Source organism: Mastigoproctus giganteus, chromosome 6, assembly GCF_048544385.1.
Source record: "Mastigoproctus giganteus isolate SK-2022 chromosome 6, ASM4854438v1, whole genome shotgun sequence".
NCBI lineage: Eukaryota > Metazoa > Arthropoda > Arachnida > Uropygi > Thelyphonidae > Mastigoproctus > Mastigoproctus giganteus.
Window position 1 is genome coordinate 18,643,668 of NC_143580.1, and position 15,885 is coordinate 18,659,552.

The 15,885-nt window shown below is 41.2% G+C and overlaps 1 protein-coding gene across 1 annotated transcript in view; it reads left to right on the forward strand.

The window, feature by feature from the left end:
• LOC150084026 (O-acyltransferase like protein-like) overlaps positions 1 to 13,970 on the forward strand; it is a 45,202-nt gene extending 31,232 nt beyond the window's left edge. Inside the window, exons 6-9 of the mRNA XM_090375747.1 lie at positions 2,280 to 2,400; positions 6,322 to 6,508; positions 7,114 to 7,256; positions 13,674 to 13,970. Of these exons, the coding sequence (XP_090231873.1) occupies positions 2,280 to 2,400; positions 6,322 to 6,508; positions 7,114 to 7,256; positions 13,674 to 13,970 (748 nt within the window). The remainder of the gene's footprint in view (positions 1 to 2,279; positions 2,401 to 6,321; positions 6,509 to 7,113; positions 7,257 to 13,673) is intronic.
• Positions 13,971 to 15,885: the final 1,915 nt, after the last annotated feature.

Consider the following 15,885-nt stretch of genomic DNA (forward strand, 5'->3'; position numbering starts at 1 on the left):
GGCACTGTTCGTCTGAATGGGCTTCTATAATTCCCGCTCTATCTTTCAAAACAGTCCGAATATGTTTTGCCACAAGCCAAAATCCATTTACTGTCCAACTTCAAACTCACAAAACTAACTTTTCATCTTCCTCGTTTATTCATTCAACTTCCATTCGCTGGAGCAACCTTCGCCCATACGTATTTCTTGAAAAGTACAGTCTACAGAAGTTCAAGTCCAATGTCAACAAATATCTTCTTTCGTCTTCTCAACCTCCAACCCAAGCACGGTACTAAGTACTACATGTTCTAATTCCTCTCGTGTTTAGGGTTTTCATAAAAAAATGGTGTTGTCGAAAGATCTGGAAATCCACTACTAAAGGACAATGTTTCAAATGAGGAGCCCAGGATATATCTCTGTGGACACCCTGCAGAGACCTCGCTGGAGACCTCACGGAATTTTGTTTTTGAAAGTACTTGGAGTAACTCGGTTGCTGAAGTAACTTCTGATGGAAACTCAAAATTGTTGAGGACAGTAAGTGGTTTGTCATATTATTTCCGTTTTATCTGCCAATATGCCAAGCATCACACACTTTGAATATTAAGCAGGCTCAAACACCCCCATACACAGGTGTATATTCACAAAAAATACATATCCTGGCCGAAATAAAATGAGCCTTTATATTAAGACAGTCACAGACAGAAGAAATACAAATAAATTCAAGATGCAAGGAATGCTGTCACGTGGGGTAATGACACGTTGTTTCACTCAATAAAAGACTGCACAACGTCAGCCTTTGTAGGAACCACGATTCAAGAAATGAAGAACATAACTGCTTTCTCAAAAAACAGAAAAGCAAACGGTTCTTCCACGTCTCAAAGGCGTTAATATGATTGACAAACAAGGCTTCAAGAGGAAACCCGTCGTATTCTAAAATGAGATCTATACAGAAATGTAGGACCTCACTGTGTAGCAAATAACATCTGAATTCAACCAACCCAGAACTATTGTTGTTGTTGTAGGAATTTAGGAGAATCACCCACTAAGGCAATATTGCTCTGTGTATATCGTCTGTAAACTGCGTGTGTTCTGAAATCGATTTTCTGTTTGCTGGAAGAAAAACCCGAGTTTCTGAGAGAAAAAAAGCAAGATGACCTCGCGTAAGACAAACTAACTCAGTTACATTTTGAAAAATACCAATAAAACTTTTCCCATCAACGATGGGATTCGAACTCAGGTCTTTTCCACCCGCTGTGAGGTGAACGACGGCTTATCAACTGCGTTACTTACAAGGGCAATCTCAGTATTGCTGTATTTCAACCCATATCATGCGCAAGGAACTGAAGAAATTGTGTGCTGGCAGTTGCCTGCCTACTAGGAAGCCATTTGTTTAGTGAAAAACAGAAAAATCAGCATGCAGTGTCGCCGAGAAGTAGTAATTGGTCAGTGGAACAATGGAGGAAAATGAAGAGGTTAGACGAATCCCAATACATTTTGTTTTGCACTGAATGGTAGGCAAAGAGTGCGGCGAGAATTTCATCAAGTGATGGAGCCTGCTTGCCTTTTTAAGGCAATCCAAGCATCTGGTGGTGGCATCATCGTATGAGGAATGCTTTGTTTGCATGGATTTGTTCAGTTGATACCGGTGGAAGGTGAAATATCATCCAGGGAGTAGGTGAACTTTTGTATAAGGTCTATTGTTTTCGTTGTAATTGGTTTTTAGGAGCATCGGCAATGAAAGCCATATTGGTCCCGGTAAATTACGGGTGTACTGTGGTCTATTTTCTTTTTGCTGGAAAAAAACTATAATTTCCGGGAGAAAAAAAACATGCTACACTCTCTTGAGACCGACTGATTCAGCTACAACATCAAGACGAATAAATCCTACTGATGGCAATAAATAAATTGGAAACATAAACATAACCACAAAATTAGCAGTTCCCTGCTGATCATTATTGAAATTGGAACATCCTAGCCTATCAGGAAAATTAGAAATAAACAAATAAACACTGGATTCAGCAACGATTTGTGTGGCCGTATGGTGTCACAATTACAGTTTGATCCTAATTTAGAAATAACGAGATTGTCCATCTCTCTCTTGAGCACACTTCATGAAATATGCTTTTAGAAACATGCAATTATTTTAAACTGCCATATTGACAAAATATCGGGTCTTCGACAAGAGTCTTTCATATTTAGAATTTCATAATTTGTCCAGTAGTCCAATATAACTTGACTTACAGCAGACGTTTGAGTGAAGTTTATTTTCTTACGAATTCCTTCATTGTTTTTGTTTGCAGTTATTTTGAACAAGTGGGTCGAGACATGCATCTTAAAACTTACCTTCACCTGGCTCCTTATTTTATGGGAACGCTACTGTCCTACTTCATCGAGAAAATTAAGGATATCAGATTAAAACTGGTAAGCATTTTAAATATTTACATTTCTCTTGTAAAAATAGATACCAAATATAACGAAGAGTACGTAGAGGCTAACCGTGGCTGTACTCACTGTCCTCCCACCCAGGTTCGAAAAGGATAGGTTTCAATCCCATCAATAACGCGAGTAGTTTTGCTCTTTTTTCACAGCAATGATAAATTAGACGGTCTCAGGCATGCTTTCTCTTAGCTTTCATGCTTTCATCTCCCCTTCATCTCTCATAAAACAGGGAAATGTACCATAGAATGATTGCAACTTTTCAGACTCAATATACAATACGAATTTAACGCAGCTATTTGCATCCTGTCTTTTAATCAACCCAATTATCAACGAAACAACTTACAGTAATCCAAATTTGCTTGAGTTTATATAACAGGTTTCACGTGGAACCGTATTAAAAATTTTACTAATATCAAGTTAAATAATGCCCAATTTGTTTGTGTTGGTCAAGTAAGACCTCTCCATCATGAACAATTAAGGATATCATTCCTATCAAGATGGTACTATATCGTATACTTCACCACAGACTCCATGATCGTACTCACCAGCGAAGTCAAAATGTGGAAAAGGAACAGTTGCGCATGAATTCTTCCGAACCTTCTTTGTGGATTGCAGATCCACGGCATCTCCAAGAATCTAATTATAATTGACAATGGGCAAACTGATCCCAGAACACACGCGCAATACACGGATATAATATGGCACGAGTCGAATGCTCCTAAAAATCATTCAACAAACAAACATCTGGGGAACTTCAACGAGTATTTTACTTCCATCAAGTAAGAGGCCGACCTGATTCTCTCACTCCCTTCCATTTTCTATTCATGTAGCATTAGTAATTGAGAATGTAAAATGGTGCCATTTGTCTCATACGAGATTTATCATTTTAATTAAAATTTATTGCTTAATAATCGTATTATTCAATGTAAATACATTCATGAACAACAACATAATGATCATCAATATCTTCGCGATTGGACGCATCCCACAGTACCTTGGAGTGACTTTACTGATCGGGGCAGAACATATAGTAACGACACGGGGAGTTTCTGTCAGTTAGAACAAAGCTGGTGCAGAGCGGAAGAGAAGGGAAAGGACCTTGAATGGGATTCGAACTTAAGATTTCCAACCGCAAACACGGTTGCCAGTTTAAGGACCGCTGTAGTGAAGGTGCGAAGAGGGACACACACACACAACCAGCCGATATACTGGGATGGGGAGGCCACAACCACTACTGGTTTACAGTCGAGGTGAATGGCAGTTGGCGCGATCTGTCCGAGCCAGTCAACTGACGATCTCTGAATTAACAGCATTCTACAACCAGGGCGCGCAGAGAAACCGTTCCCAGCACACCATCCATTGAATGAAGAAGAGAATCCCAACGCAATTGTTAAATATGCAGTTGAACCATGCAAATTACCCTAAGAAGGAAAGAATAAAAATTGCAGACCACCTACAAAACCACTGGCAAGAAACATGGGACACAACGCCGAAAGGAGGAATCACCAAAAGGTTTATTCCCTCAATAAGTCGCACTTCCCCAAAGCCTCCTCTTTGGTACTCGCCTGGATTGCAAGTCACCCTCCTGCTTACAGGCCATGGACTGTTCCTGCAAAAAATAACAGCTGTGGAAATAGAAAATAACCCATATTGCCACAGTGGTGAAGAGGAGTCGTGGGAACACCTTACGTACGATTGTCTCACTTGCGTGAATCCCAGACTTCAGTTCCTCACAGAGATTCAAGGAAACCCCCGCAATCAGGAGTCAACTTTACTTCAAGAAGAGGCCACATACCTAGCCTTAACACGTGCATTCAATGTATTCAATTCTAGAAGAGCAAGACTTGTGGAACTCAGGGCAGAACAGAATGACGTGTCACCCCTGCGATCCCCGACTGGAGTAGAATAATGCAAGCACCCTGGCAGCAGGATTCACACAGGAGCACCTACTCCTGTGATTTTCATCTCCCTTCTCCTCCCTCTACCTTACAGTGGATTGCCTTCCCTATTGTTCCACTCCAACTACTGTTCCCACATTTGACCTCTTCTTCTTTTGTTACTCCTCCATATGCTCTCTTCAGAAAAAAAATCCTTTTATCTTTTTGATTTTATTATTTTATTTTTTCTCTTTTCATATTTTTTTCTTTTTTATTTTTGTTATATGGTCTCTGTCAGGATGCTCAGGCAACCTTGGCAGAGGCAGCCAGAGTATAATAGGCAGCCTGGCTCACATCCCAGTGGTAGTGGTGGGCAACGTACGGTTCCAGTATGCGCCCCATGGCCAAGCAGCCAGACACAACAATAGAAGAAAGCACAATACTACATTAACCAGACATTACACTTTTTTTCTGGCTGTGCAGTAGTTATGCATTTCATCACAGAGTACACATGGCGCAGATGTGGAAAACCACAGGTGGCGCCTGAACCTAAATACTATGCCACTACTACGCCACCATCCATTGAACGCTCTTGCAGGCAAGCCTACAGAGTAAGCGACCTGTTCATGTACCCAAGTTGACCAAACGTCATCGACATCTCCGCTTGCAGTGGGCATAGGAGCGCCGTTCTTGGAAAAAAGAATGGACATGTTTGGTGAATCAAAGTTCTCGTTCTCTTATGCCCAGTAACGGATGCAAATATGATGGCAAACTCACCTGCACCGCAGATGCTAGCTCGGCATTATTTTGTTCTAAATTTGGCCCTACTTGTTCACACTGTATTCAGGTGGCACTGGGCCCCTTCAACTAGACAACTCTCGTTTCACAAGGCCCGCCTTGTGAATGAATGTTTCGAGGATCGTGTCCAACTATTTCGAATGTTCCTCAGATTCCTCTGACATTAGTCTTAACAAACCCAGTATTCGCCAATCCCCAGCAGTGACTCTCTCGGTGACATCCTTCTGGCCAGCCGGTTGAGGACACCTCTGGACATCCGCGTCTAGTGGAGTCGAACATGAGGGTTCAAGCGGTTATCATGACAAAAGGTGGCCCTACACGATATTAGGTAGATGGTCATAATGTACACTAGAAGCGCTTTATATCGACCCTCTTTATAACGTCCCAGCACATTTTAACGGCCATCTGGTCGGTCCAGCCGATTTCCCACATGGCTAATGTGGGAAATCGGCTGGACCGACAATATCATTTCGTATTTCAGAATCAAAGAATAAAAATTTATTGAAGCCAATGACAACTTTTCAGATTCACTGAGAATTAAACTCAGCGAAATAAAACTGAACTTCGACAAGACAACGAGGGAATGGGAGTACAATGACCCAAATGACAATGACACGCGCACTTAAACGTATAGGGTTCCAAAGCAGACGACCCAAGAGCACCCTCTCCTCACAGCTGATCATCGTGAACGGCGAATGCTGTGGTTTCAACAACACGCTCTTTGGACACTGCAGTGCTGGAAACGACTGTGCTGGACAGAACAGTCTAAATGCCCGTTCAAACATATCGACGGACGCCTTCATGTGTGACGCCATCGACACGAGTCCATGAACCCATCATGCAATTCTGCCAAATATTCAGGCAGGTTGCGGTGGTTGCTTAATATGCGACATGTGTTTCTGGAAAGGACTTGAACTGGTGGTGAGTATGGACCAACGTTCCACTAGTGTGATCTACCAGCAGCTCTTAGGAGACAAGTGCACCCCTACCACCTTGCATTTTTTTCATTTTTACTACCTGGAAAGCTTCTGTTACGTATTGTAGTATTTGTTACTTATTATCACGTAATCCTCATCCCTCTTCTCCAATTGGCTAAATCAAAATCACTAGATGGAAAGCGTTTTTAGTGTATAGAAAGTTACTACATTTTAATTCTATTATATCATTTTTCAGTTTGATGTAATACAAGTTATTAAATCTTCATTAAAATTCTTTATTTCTCCTACAGGTGTCTCGCATTTTGGGTTCCTGTCTTGCTGTGACATTCGCTTTTTGTGTGATATACGGACCATACGAAGCAGTGAGAGGTAACCCTCCCCCTCCTCTAGTGAATGCACTTTACACGGGGGTTCATCGAATAGCGTGGTGTGCAGGACTGGCTTGGCTGATGTTCCTTTGTTCTACCAATCAGGCAGGTATGTGATTGCTGAAGGAACTACCTATTTGGGTGCCATAAATAAAGTTACAAAATTGATTCATTGATTCTGGACATACACTGCTCATCCTTAGTTACCTAATGTCCTCTATGCCTAGCTCTGCCATGTTGCGTTAAAGGCCCCCAAGAAATTCATTGGAAGGATTCGAACTTACCTCTCTATCACGCAGCTTGGAAGGAAGGGCAGTTTGTTGGTAGGACAACAGTCCCCCCCACACCAGGTGAAGAGACCTCAGTTCGAGTCCCCTCGTTGATGGAAGTGATTTTATACGCCTTTTTCACAACTTGGCTAAGTAAGTCAGTCTCTGGCAAGGACTATATGGATTTTTTTCTGGAAACTGTGTTTTTCATTCAGATGCTCACTGATGCTCCTAAACTCCTACTACAAGAAGTAGAAGAAGAAGTTAGAAAGGATCACAGATAGGATGTGAAATATGATCTGATCAGCATTTGTGGTTTAGGATTTGTGTGTGTGGATAATAAATGTTCTTCGGCTCAAACCGAAAAAAAATAATTAAATTTAAAAGTGAATAAAAGAGAAGTTTGATGCAATTTATTATATTTGCTCTTTCGTTTTCCTGACAGGTGTGGTGACAAAGATGCTGTCCAGCTATATCATGGCTGTGCTAAGCCGACTTACATTTTGCGTCTATTTAGTGCATGGGCCTGTTATATGGGTGCGGTATGGTCTTCTTAGAGAAAATATTGTGATCACCCAATATAATGTGGTAAGTGGTAACAGTTATTATTTATGCAGTTGATAAATGTTTATTTTACCATTTATTTTATACTTTAGTACAGGGTATCGCATGAGCTGCATACAATTTAATAAAATTTACAAAATTAGATCAAAAATTTCCGAAAATTATTAGCACAGTTGGAATTGCCATCCTTCTCCCCAACAAGAAGAAAAGACCGGAGTACGAGTCCAGTGGATGTGAGGAATATTTATGGGACCTTTTCACAAGGTCAGTGATTTATTCGCTATCAGGCGATGGTAGCATGGTTTCGTCTCCTGAAACTCGCGTTTTTGGTGTAGTAAACAGAAAATCAACCACAGAACACACGCAATTTACAGACAGTAGACATTGAGCAATATGGCCTTAGTTGCTGATGCTCCTAGAACCCTATAAGAACAACATCTGGATATTGTTTTTAGATATGCTCTAGTTGGAGAAATCAATGGGCGTGTGGACATGTGTATTTGTAAAGGGCGGCACTTAGAACGTCTCTTCAAATCATCCTCGTGTCGTTCAGAAGAACATAATCAACTGTAAAAGGGCTAGAAGTGTGAGTAGCCTAGATTTGTATGAGAAATGTGGATGCTCGTTGCGTTCTGGCTACTTGGGATACACAGAAGCATCATTCACCTGGAGATATGATTCCGGGTACTCGTCTACACTACAGGAAGGTGGGACGCTCCCAGTAATACAATAATGTCTGAAATAAGACTCTGACTCACCTGCTGTTGCCGACAGATGGGCCAATCTCACTTGGGGGCACATTGTAGAGGAAAGAGAAAAAGAAAAAAAAAAAAAAACACCCTTGGTGCAGGATGTGGGAGAGAAAAAAACTAGTACTGCTGATAAACAAAAAAAAAAAAAAAAAAAAAAAATTCAATAAGACCATCCCTGTTCCTATGGGTCCAAAAGAGGTATGCAGATTTATCAAAAAAAACTAAAGTATTTAGCATTCTTTTCAATGGTGAAAACTAGGCTGTAGGATCCCTTGTATGCTTTAGGTTGGCATTGGCATACAAATTCTTCCGCTGGGCAAAAATTTCCAGATGCAAAGGCCTGCAGAGAAGAAAGATTGTCCGGAGTCTGGATTGGTTGATTCACCTGGTTTGGGGAGAAGTTGGGAATTGCTCTCCAAATTTGATCGCTGAGATTCTCATACAAGTCGCAGTCAAAAGGAAGATGGTACCAGTTTTCCTTAGCTCCACAAAGGTCACTAGCTACCAGGTAGGTTTGCCTATTCATCCAGGGTGCCGTAGTAAGTCAAAATGACATCTCAATGCTGAGAGAGAGAACCAGGATCTTGCGGTTTTGGTCACTGCAAATCTGAGGGAGGAATATTTTGGTTACTCCGCCGTGTGGCGAAGCAGCTCACCTTGTTTGGCAAGTTCATTGTAGCCTCGTGTTTTATCACGCTTGGTATCCGCAGTGAGACTAAGTTCAATATCCAGAATACATGTTGGTATTTTCTTTTTGATTCTGAAGCAGAGCCAGAAGAAAGCTGTATACAGATCAAGCGGGAGAGTTGTAACAATTACCAGAATACGCTCAGTGGTAACAGTCCTGACTATTTGGTAGGTGACCCAGATCAATCCACTTTGAATGGAGTTGAGTTTGCGTTTCATTTTTGAAATAACTGCACGATTGAACCACGCACCCGCAGCATAAGTAATAATGGGTAGCAATTCTGCTTTGTAGTATAGTGTTAGCGTTCTCCTGGACAAAGAGAACGCTAGCACTATACTTCATGAGACTCAGAGATGGAGGCAGAGAAAACTTTAACTTTGTTGCTGAGATGTTGACGTTGTGGGAAGAAGCAGAGTTTGTGGTCTTTTATGACCCCTAAGACCCTTTTATGACCCCTTTGCCTGCGTAGCTAAGGACAGTTGCACACCCAAGATCTTGATTTGAGGGGGTCAACGAAGGTCAAGTTTGTTCTTGAAGTTATCAGAATTTTGGATTTGGCTGGATTTACGTGCAACTTGTATAACCAGGTGTCCCGAAGGAGACAGTGGTCAACACATGCTGTGATTACTTGCGCATAATTCGGCAGTAGAGAGGAGCATCAATCCCATCCCACAAATGTCGGATGGGATTGATGTTGATGGAATTTAGCGGCCAAGAGGGCACACGAAGTACTTGGATATCATCTTCACACCATTCCAATACAAAACGGGTCATGTGACTCGGGGTGTTGTCATGTTGAAAGAGTCCAGTGCTGTCTTTACGTATACTACCACGATGTAAGACAAAATTGGTCCGAAACGAAGCCGCTAGTAGACATATAGAAATGGATATGTCTACCGGCGGTATATGTCTAAGTTTGGCATCTTATAGGGTACAGGTATGTAACTGTCGTGTGGTGGCATCTAGTATTACAATTGGATTCGTAGTAAATTTTGTGACATTAAAATAGCTGCAGTAAAAAGACGCCATCATGTGAGAACACCAGAAAGGCTGCTTCCGACACCCATCTCAAACCACGAAGAGGTGGGCCAACTACTACTATTCCGACGGTGCAAGGATGGACGTGAATCTTTCACACGCTGGAGGGAGTGCAATACTAGTGGGTAACAAAAATACGTGATCAGGGCAGCCCAAGTCTTATCCACCACTAACAAAAAGTGGTACAAATCTAGACTATAATTAACTTACAACAACAGAATAACAATTAACTTACAAATAACCAGTAATTACAGCAATGAGGAAGTTCAAGTTCAAATAATTGCAGTTCGCAAGGTTGCTTATAAAAGAGGTCAACAGCTGGATCCATTAAGTGTGATGGGACAGCTCTGGAAGTGGTTAGGTATTTACTGCAGAAGAGAATGCTTTGCTAGGGGGAAAACAAATTGGCCCTTAATCCTGGAGGGCATGGAAGTTTTGTTTCCTCTTGATGAAGGTCTCTTCTTGACCAGGCAGGGCATGTTCATTGCTGAAAAGTAACTGTTGTCTAAAGGCTTCGCAGCTAGGATAGTGGAAGAGTCATCATGTACCCAATAAAGACAGAGTTCAGTTGTAGAGAGGTTCAAGCAGCACACAACTTGGAGTTGAAGCAGTATATCTGCTAACTGTCTTCTGAGAACTGGGAGAAGGTGGATTTTGGTGCTGGCCCATTTTAGAAGCCAAAATTCTGCAGAAAATATCCTTTCATGGTTCGATTCGGCAGCCAAGGCCCATATCTCTGAAACATATAGTACTGTCGTGTACAGATTTTATATGATATAACTTTGTCCCAATTGTGGGTCATTAGTGTGGAGAAGTTGATGCTTGGCACACCAGCGTAGTGAGCCTCAAATGTATAAGGTTAACGTGGTCGATGAAGGACAGCTTGGAGCCGAACACGGCCTCCAGACCTTTGTGGGTTTGATCACTTAGAACTGAGGAGCCACTGAACGCTGTCTCCAGTATGTTTTACGCATTCAACCATCAAATGAATCCTCTGAATTCAGCACTGTATACAGTGCTGAATTCAGAGGATTAATTTGGAGGTTGAATGCGCTAAGGTAATCAGCAGTGTCCTGCCGTTTCCTGTTGATTTGCTGAGTGGCAGCTGCTGAGTCGGATGGCAATATCTATTTAAGGAACTGACATCGTCAGCATATATGATCCAATTGCACTTGTTGGCCACAAACGGTAGAATGATTGCAAAGAAGAGAGCGCAGGACAGGACACCTCCTTGAGGCACACCAGCAATTATATGACGAGTGAAGGTCTTCGTTGGTCTTTCGCACAAGGGGCTTCTTGGATAGGGGAGACTCTAGGAACCAGAGAACATCACCGTGGAAATAGCTTTCTAAGAGATTTAAGAGTTGGGGTATATACAATAGCGGACAAATAAAAACTGCATCACTTGTGAATTTTGCAAATAATGTGTTTTTCGCTGGCTGCATTGTGGGTTTCAGAAATGTTCGAAATGCATTTGTTAGATGGGATATATATCTTTCTAAGGAAATCCATTTAAAATACTCCACCTGATATACCTAATTGCCATAAATATCTTCCCAAAGTGTAAAATGCGTAATTAATGGAAATATGAGAAATCTTGCAAATGGCAATCATGACAACCAAACATCCATTTTATTGCATTTACGTGTACAAACTGAAATGACAAGTTAACCTAATAGTATTATGTACTGTAAATCAGCAAAACAAGTCCTCAATATTTTATTGTTCCTCCTCGAGCTGCAATTACAGCCTTGAAACGATCTGGCATAGAGAGTTAATCAACTTCTGGATATGCGGTGGACCAATTTCGTGGTACCAGAATTATTTTCTTCGATCTTGTATATAACCTTTACTTTTTGATATTTATGATAATTTATAAAATTTAACCAGTTTACTCGCTCTGTTTACTTTGCAACCTCAAAGTATCATTTCAATATGGTGAGGCAAATCTTGTGTACAGTACTTAATTGTGGTATAGTTGTTAAGCTCCTTTTTTTTTAAACAATTTGTGGGTAGTCTTTGGCTAGAACTTTGTTGGGCTCTTGGCGTTCCTCTCTTCTGCTGCTGCTTTTGCTAGTAGCCCCTGTTCAACCTTCCCGTGGTGGCTGCGCGTTTCCGACCTGGTGATTCCGGGTAGCGAAACAGACAGTTCCTTTCTGGCTATTTCCGCAAAGTTCTGGTCATAAAAGTGAAATGAGGGGGAGATGAATTAACTTCCAGGTGCCGCCCTACGCAAATACTTACATACATGCAGGTTGAAACTAAATTCGTCAGAAAAGCAGAAGGTGTACCATTGCTCTCTTATGGACCAAAGAGCAACTGTGTACCATTGCTCTTTTGTCCATAAAACATTGCCCAGTCGAGTCGCTTCTTCATTTGTTGGGCCAACAAAGGTTTCTTCGTTTTCTTGGGCCGGCAGCCCACATTCCGAAAGCCATCTTTGGATAGTTCGTACACTTGTTTCAACACCATCTGAAATTCCAGTTTCAGATCAGAAGTACAGCATAGCAATTTACGAAGGAAGGCGTAGTCACTCTCTTACGGCCTGATCCAGGTCTTCTCTTCACATCACGCTTTAATTTCTGCACCCTTGATACTGTTGGCTGATGGCAGCCTATTTTATCAGCGATTGCACGCGTAGAAAACACTTCCTGGGACAAAGGAACTGCTACACTTCTTTTTTTTCTTTCTTGGTGTCAACTGAACATCTGGAGCCATGCATGCCTACACCTCCGCAGAACAGGATACTAATGAGCGTGTATAGCCTTCCAAAGCCGTATTTATAGAAACGGCTGATGCAATACCTGGCAATTACTGTCTGATGCAATAGAAGCGTTATCTGACGCAACACGTTTGCTTTGCGACGAACAAAATGACTGCAATCAAACAATATCTTATACCTTTCACCATAAATATTACTTTTTTTAAGGTGATGCAGTTTTTTGTCCGCAACGGTAGCTGGCGTCAAATGCAGAATGGATGTTAGGGTATATAATTGATAGCTCCTGTCTTTGTTTTAAGGCTTTTAAAACGCACAGTGCGGTGGTTACAAGATTAATTATTGTTCATCTTCGAGAGGTCCCATGGTGTATTTGCTCTGCACTCTCTCAGAAAATACAGTGGCGATACAGAGGCGCAAGCGATGGGTCTGATTGGATCAGGACAGTTGATTATTGGGGCTTAAGAAGAGGCCGGACGGAATACCTCTTCCAATGTGGTCGAAAGTAATGACCTTCAGGCATCTGTTATAAAGGTTGAGGAGCGGATCGATGATAAGACATTTATGCATTTGATAATGAAATGGGGGATGCCTTTGCCACCCGTGGTTGCTGTGAGTGGTCATAATGGACTGTATCAGTTGTCGCTTCATAATTCGGATTGTAGCGAGATCATCAGTAGGATGAGACTGACTGAAGATGGGCAGGTTAGGTAGAGCTGGAATCTGTTAAGAAAATCTGGCGACGTAATTGAGCCACTCAGCCGGGTCTGTCTACTACGAGGATTACCGTTCGTTTTGTAGAACGTTTTCCCCTTTTTTTAGGGTTTTGAGATGCTTCTTAATTGACGCAGATTTGTGTCTGTTGAATTCAGCTCTAGCTCTGGAGAACTTGAATGCGTTCAAGTTCGTATCTTTGCGTTTAGGGATTTTTGGAGTGGAAATTTTGATTTTGCTAAGATACTTCGAAATATTTGCTTATTTAGTCAGAAACTGTATGCAGATGGAAATCAGCCTTTCAGTGGTATGCGTTTAATTAGAACTCAATTAAACGCATAACTAAAAATCTAAACTAAAATATATTTTAGTTTAGATTTTTAGTTAAAATCTAAACTAAAATATATTTCAGTGAAACCTAATATTAATAATTTAGCATTAAGCAAGTGACTCATTATAATATATTAATTAGATTATTGATCGATTCCTGAAATCCATGACGTTTATATTATATTTCTGTTTCCTTTCAGATTTACGAATTCGTTGGTCATGCGGTCATCAGCTTCTTGGTAGCATTTATTTGTCACGTGCTTGTAGAAGCCCCCTTTGCAAATCTTGAGAGGCTGGCTTTCTTCGGAAGAAAGCCAATAGAAAAAATAACAAAAGGGGAGATAAAAGCTGTAGAGAAGCCAGAAGAAGTTTTCTTCAGAAGAAACTGGATAGAAAACAAAGCAAAAGACCAGGAAAAAGCGGTGGAGAAGCCACAAGAAATCGCATTTTATCAGTTGGGAATCTTAAAGACATACAAAGGCCATATAGCAGAATAATAAATATGAAAAGACCATAAGATGATATGACATTTATCGAATGGTTCTCATATACAAAGCATAGCTCCACTGATAGAAACCAAGTGAGATGGTGTGTTGTACACAGAATGGTAATTTTATGAAGTGCGCCCCATTTTCTTTTAATGAAAAGCCCCTTTATTAAGAGCGTCACGCGTTCGAACAACCACGGACCAACTCCAGAGATCTGCATATAGATAAAGAGATGTACAACTATCCTCGATTTGCAACCCACAAAGCGTGGGTTGCAAATTAAACTGTATCTCACTAATAGGATATAAAATTTAAAAACATTTCAGGTGCGTATTTGAATTATTGCTTTCTCTCACGCAAACGAAATATTGTTGATTGATGAATTTCAATACAAGCTTTCCAGATCATTTTACTTTAAGGAAATAGGCCGCTAAATTCAATTGTTTATCTGCAATAATATATTACTTGGTTTTGCATCAGCTACAGTCTCCTCCTCCCCTTTTCAAAACGCTATGGACAGCAGTTATAATACAAATTGTGGTATCCACGAGGGCTGACGCCAAGCATGGACACTTCGGCACCGACACTGCACCACCAAAATCTAGAAATCTGTCGCCTGGTGTAATGAATATGATTTCAACTCTATCCTGTGATTGGCCTTGGCAGGCCCCACTGACCACTGGGGTCGTCCTATCCATCGTCCGCATTCTTCTGTCTTTTCTGCCCAGTCTACAGCCTCCGTCCTCCACTCTTCCTATACACCAGAATACGCCCCACACGTCAAAATTTAATCATACAAAATTGAACCTCGCACAACCACGTTTGGCTACCAACACTAGTTTTCTCCTTTTCCCCTCTTTCCCGTTTTTATTTTTTTAATTTTATTTATTATTCTTATTTATTTTTTTTAAGGTCCTAGCCACTGAAATCTCAGGAAATTAGGCGTCAGGACTTGCCAGAGTAAATAATATCTTAATTACTGGGTACTTGGTCTACCCCCTCGAGGCAAAGTGTGGACAACATTGGGTCCTATTAGGGGCTCAGCGGCTAAATGAACAGAGGAACAACGGTACACAACACTACCCATATACAAAATCCATACACTTTTAAACCTCTGGCATTGACAGTGTTCTGTTTCACACTCACAATGTATACTACACGGAGATGGGGGAAGCCCCTGTTGCCGTTTGACTCAATCCTGTGATTGCACTCTATCCTGTGATGGGCGTATCCGAATTTGGAAAAAGCAACACGAAGCCATGGCACTTGGATGCAGAGTTGGTGTTCTGCAGGCTGGAGGCAGTGGTGCTGTGGTTTGGGACTGTGTTCTTTGGCATACCCTGGGAAATCTGGTCACCGTTAATCAACGGCTGAATGGGAATGCCTACCTTTGAAATGCGACTACTGGTGGACTCGTCCATGTTTGTATTGGTGGAATATTTTAGTGCACTGCAAAAGTTCTTTTAATTTATGGTATTTTTGTGCAATATGGGATATAAATCAGTGTCATGTATTCCCCTTCAGTTGGTGCGTTCGTTCATTCCTTTTTTTGCCGACTTTTAAGGGACAGTATTGTTATTAACGATTTATAAAATGTTGCTTTGTCAGCTACCACTTGGTCTCTAAGTAGCACGACCATTCCCCTTCAAGTCTGGCTGTGGTTTATTGACAAACTGATGTTTGGTTTGCATGCAATTATTAGTATTTATTGATTGCTAGCTATTTACTTCCATATTGCAACACTCGGAGGATTAATCTTACCGTTGTCTTATTATTTGCATATTTTATTAAGAAGAGTTGGCTTTGCATTAGAAGTTCCAGTACTAGCGCTAAATTTCAAAGTTGCACGGTGGCCATTGCTTCTTCTTCTTCTGCCACCCTGGAAACAAAGGCATTTGTTCGCAGACCAAAAGTCACGTGATAA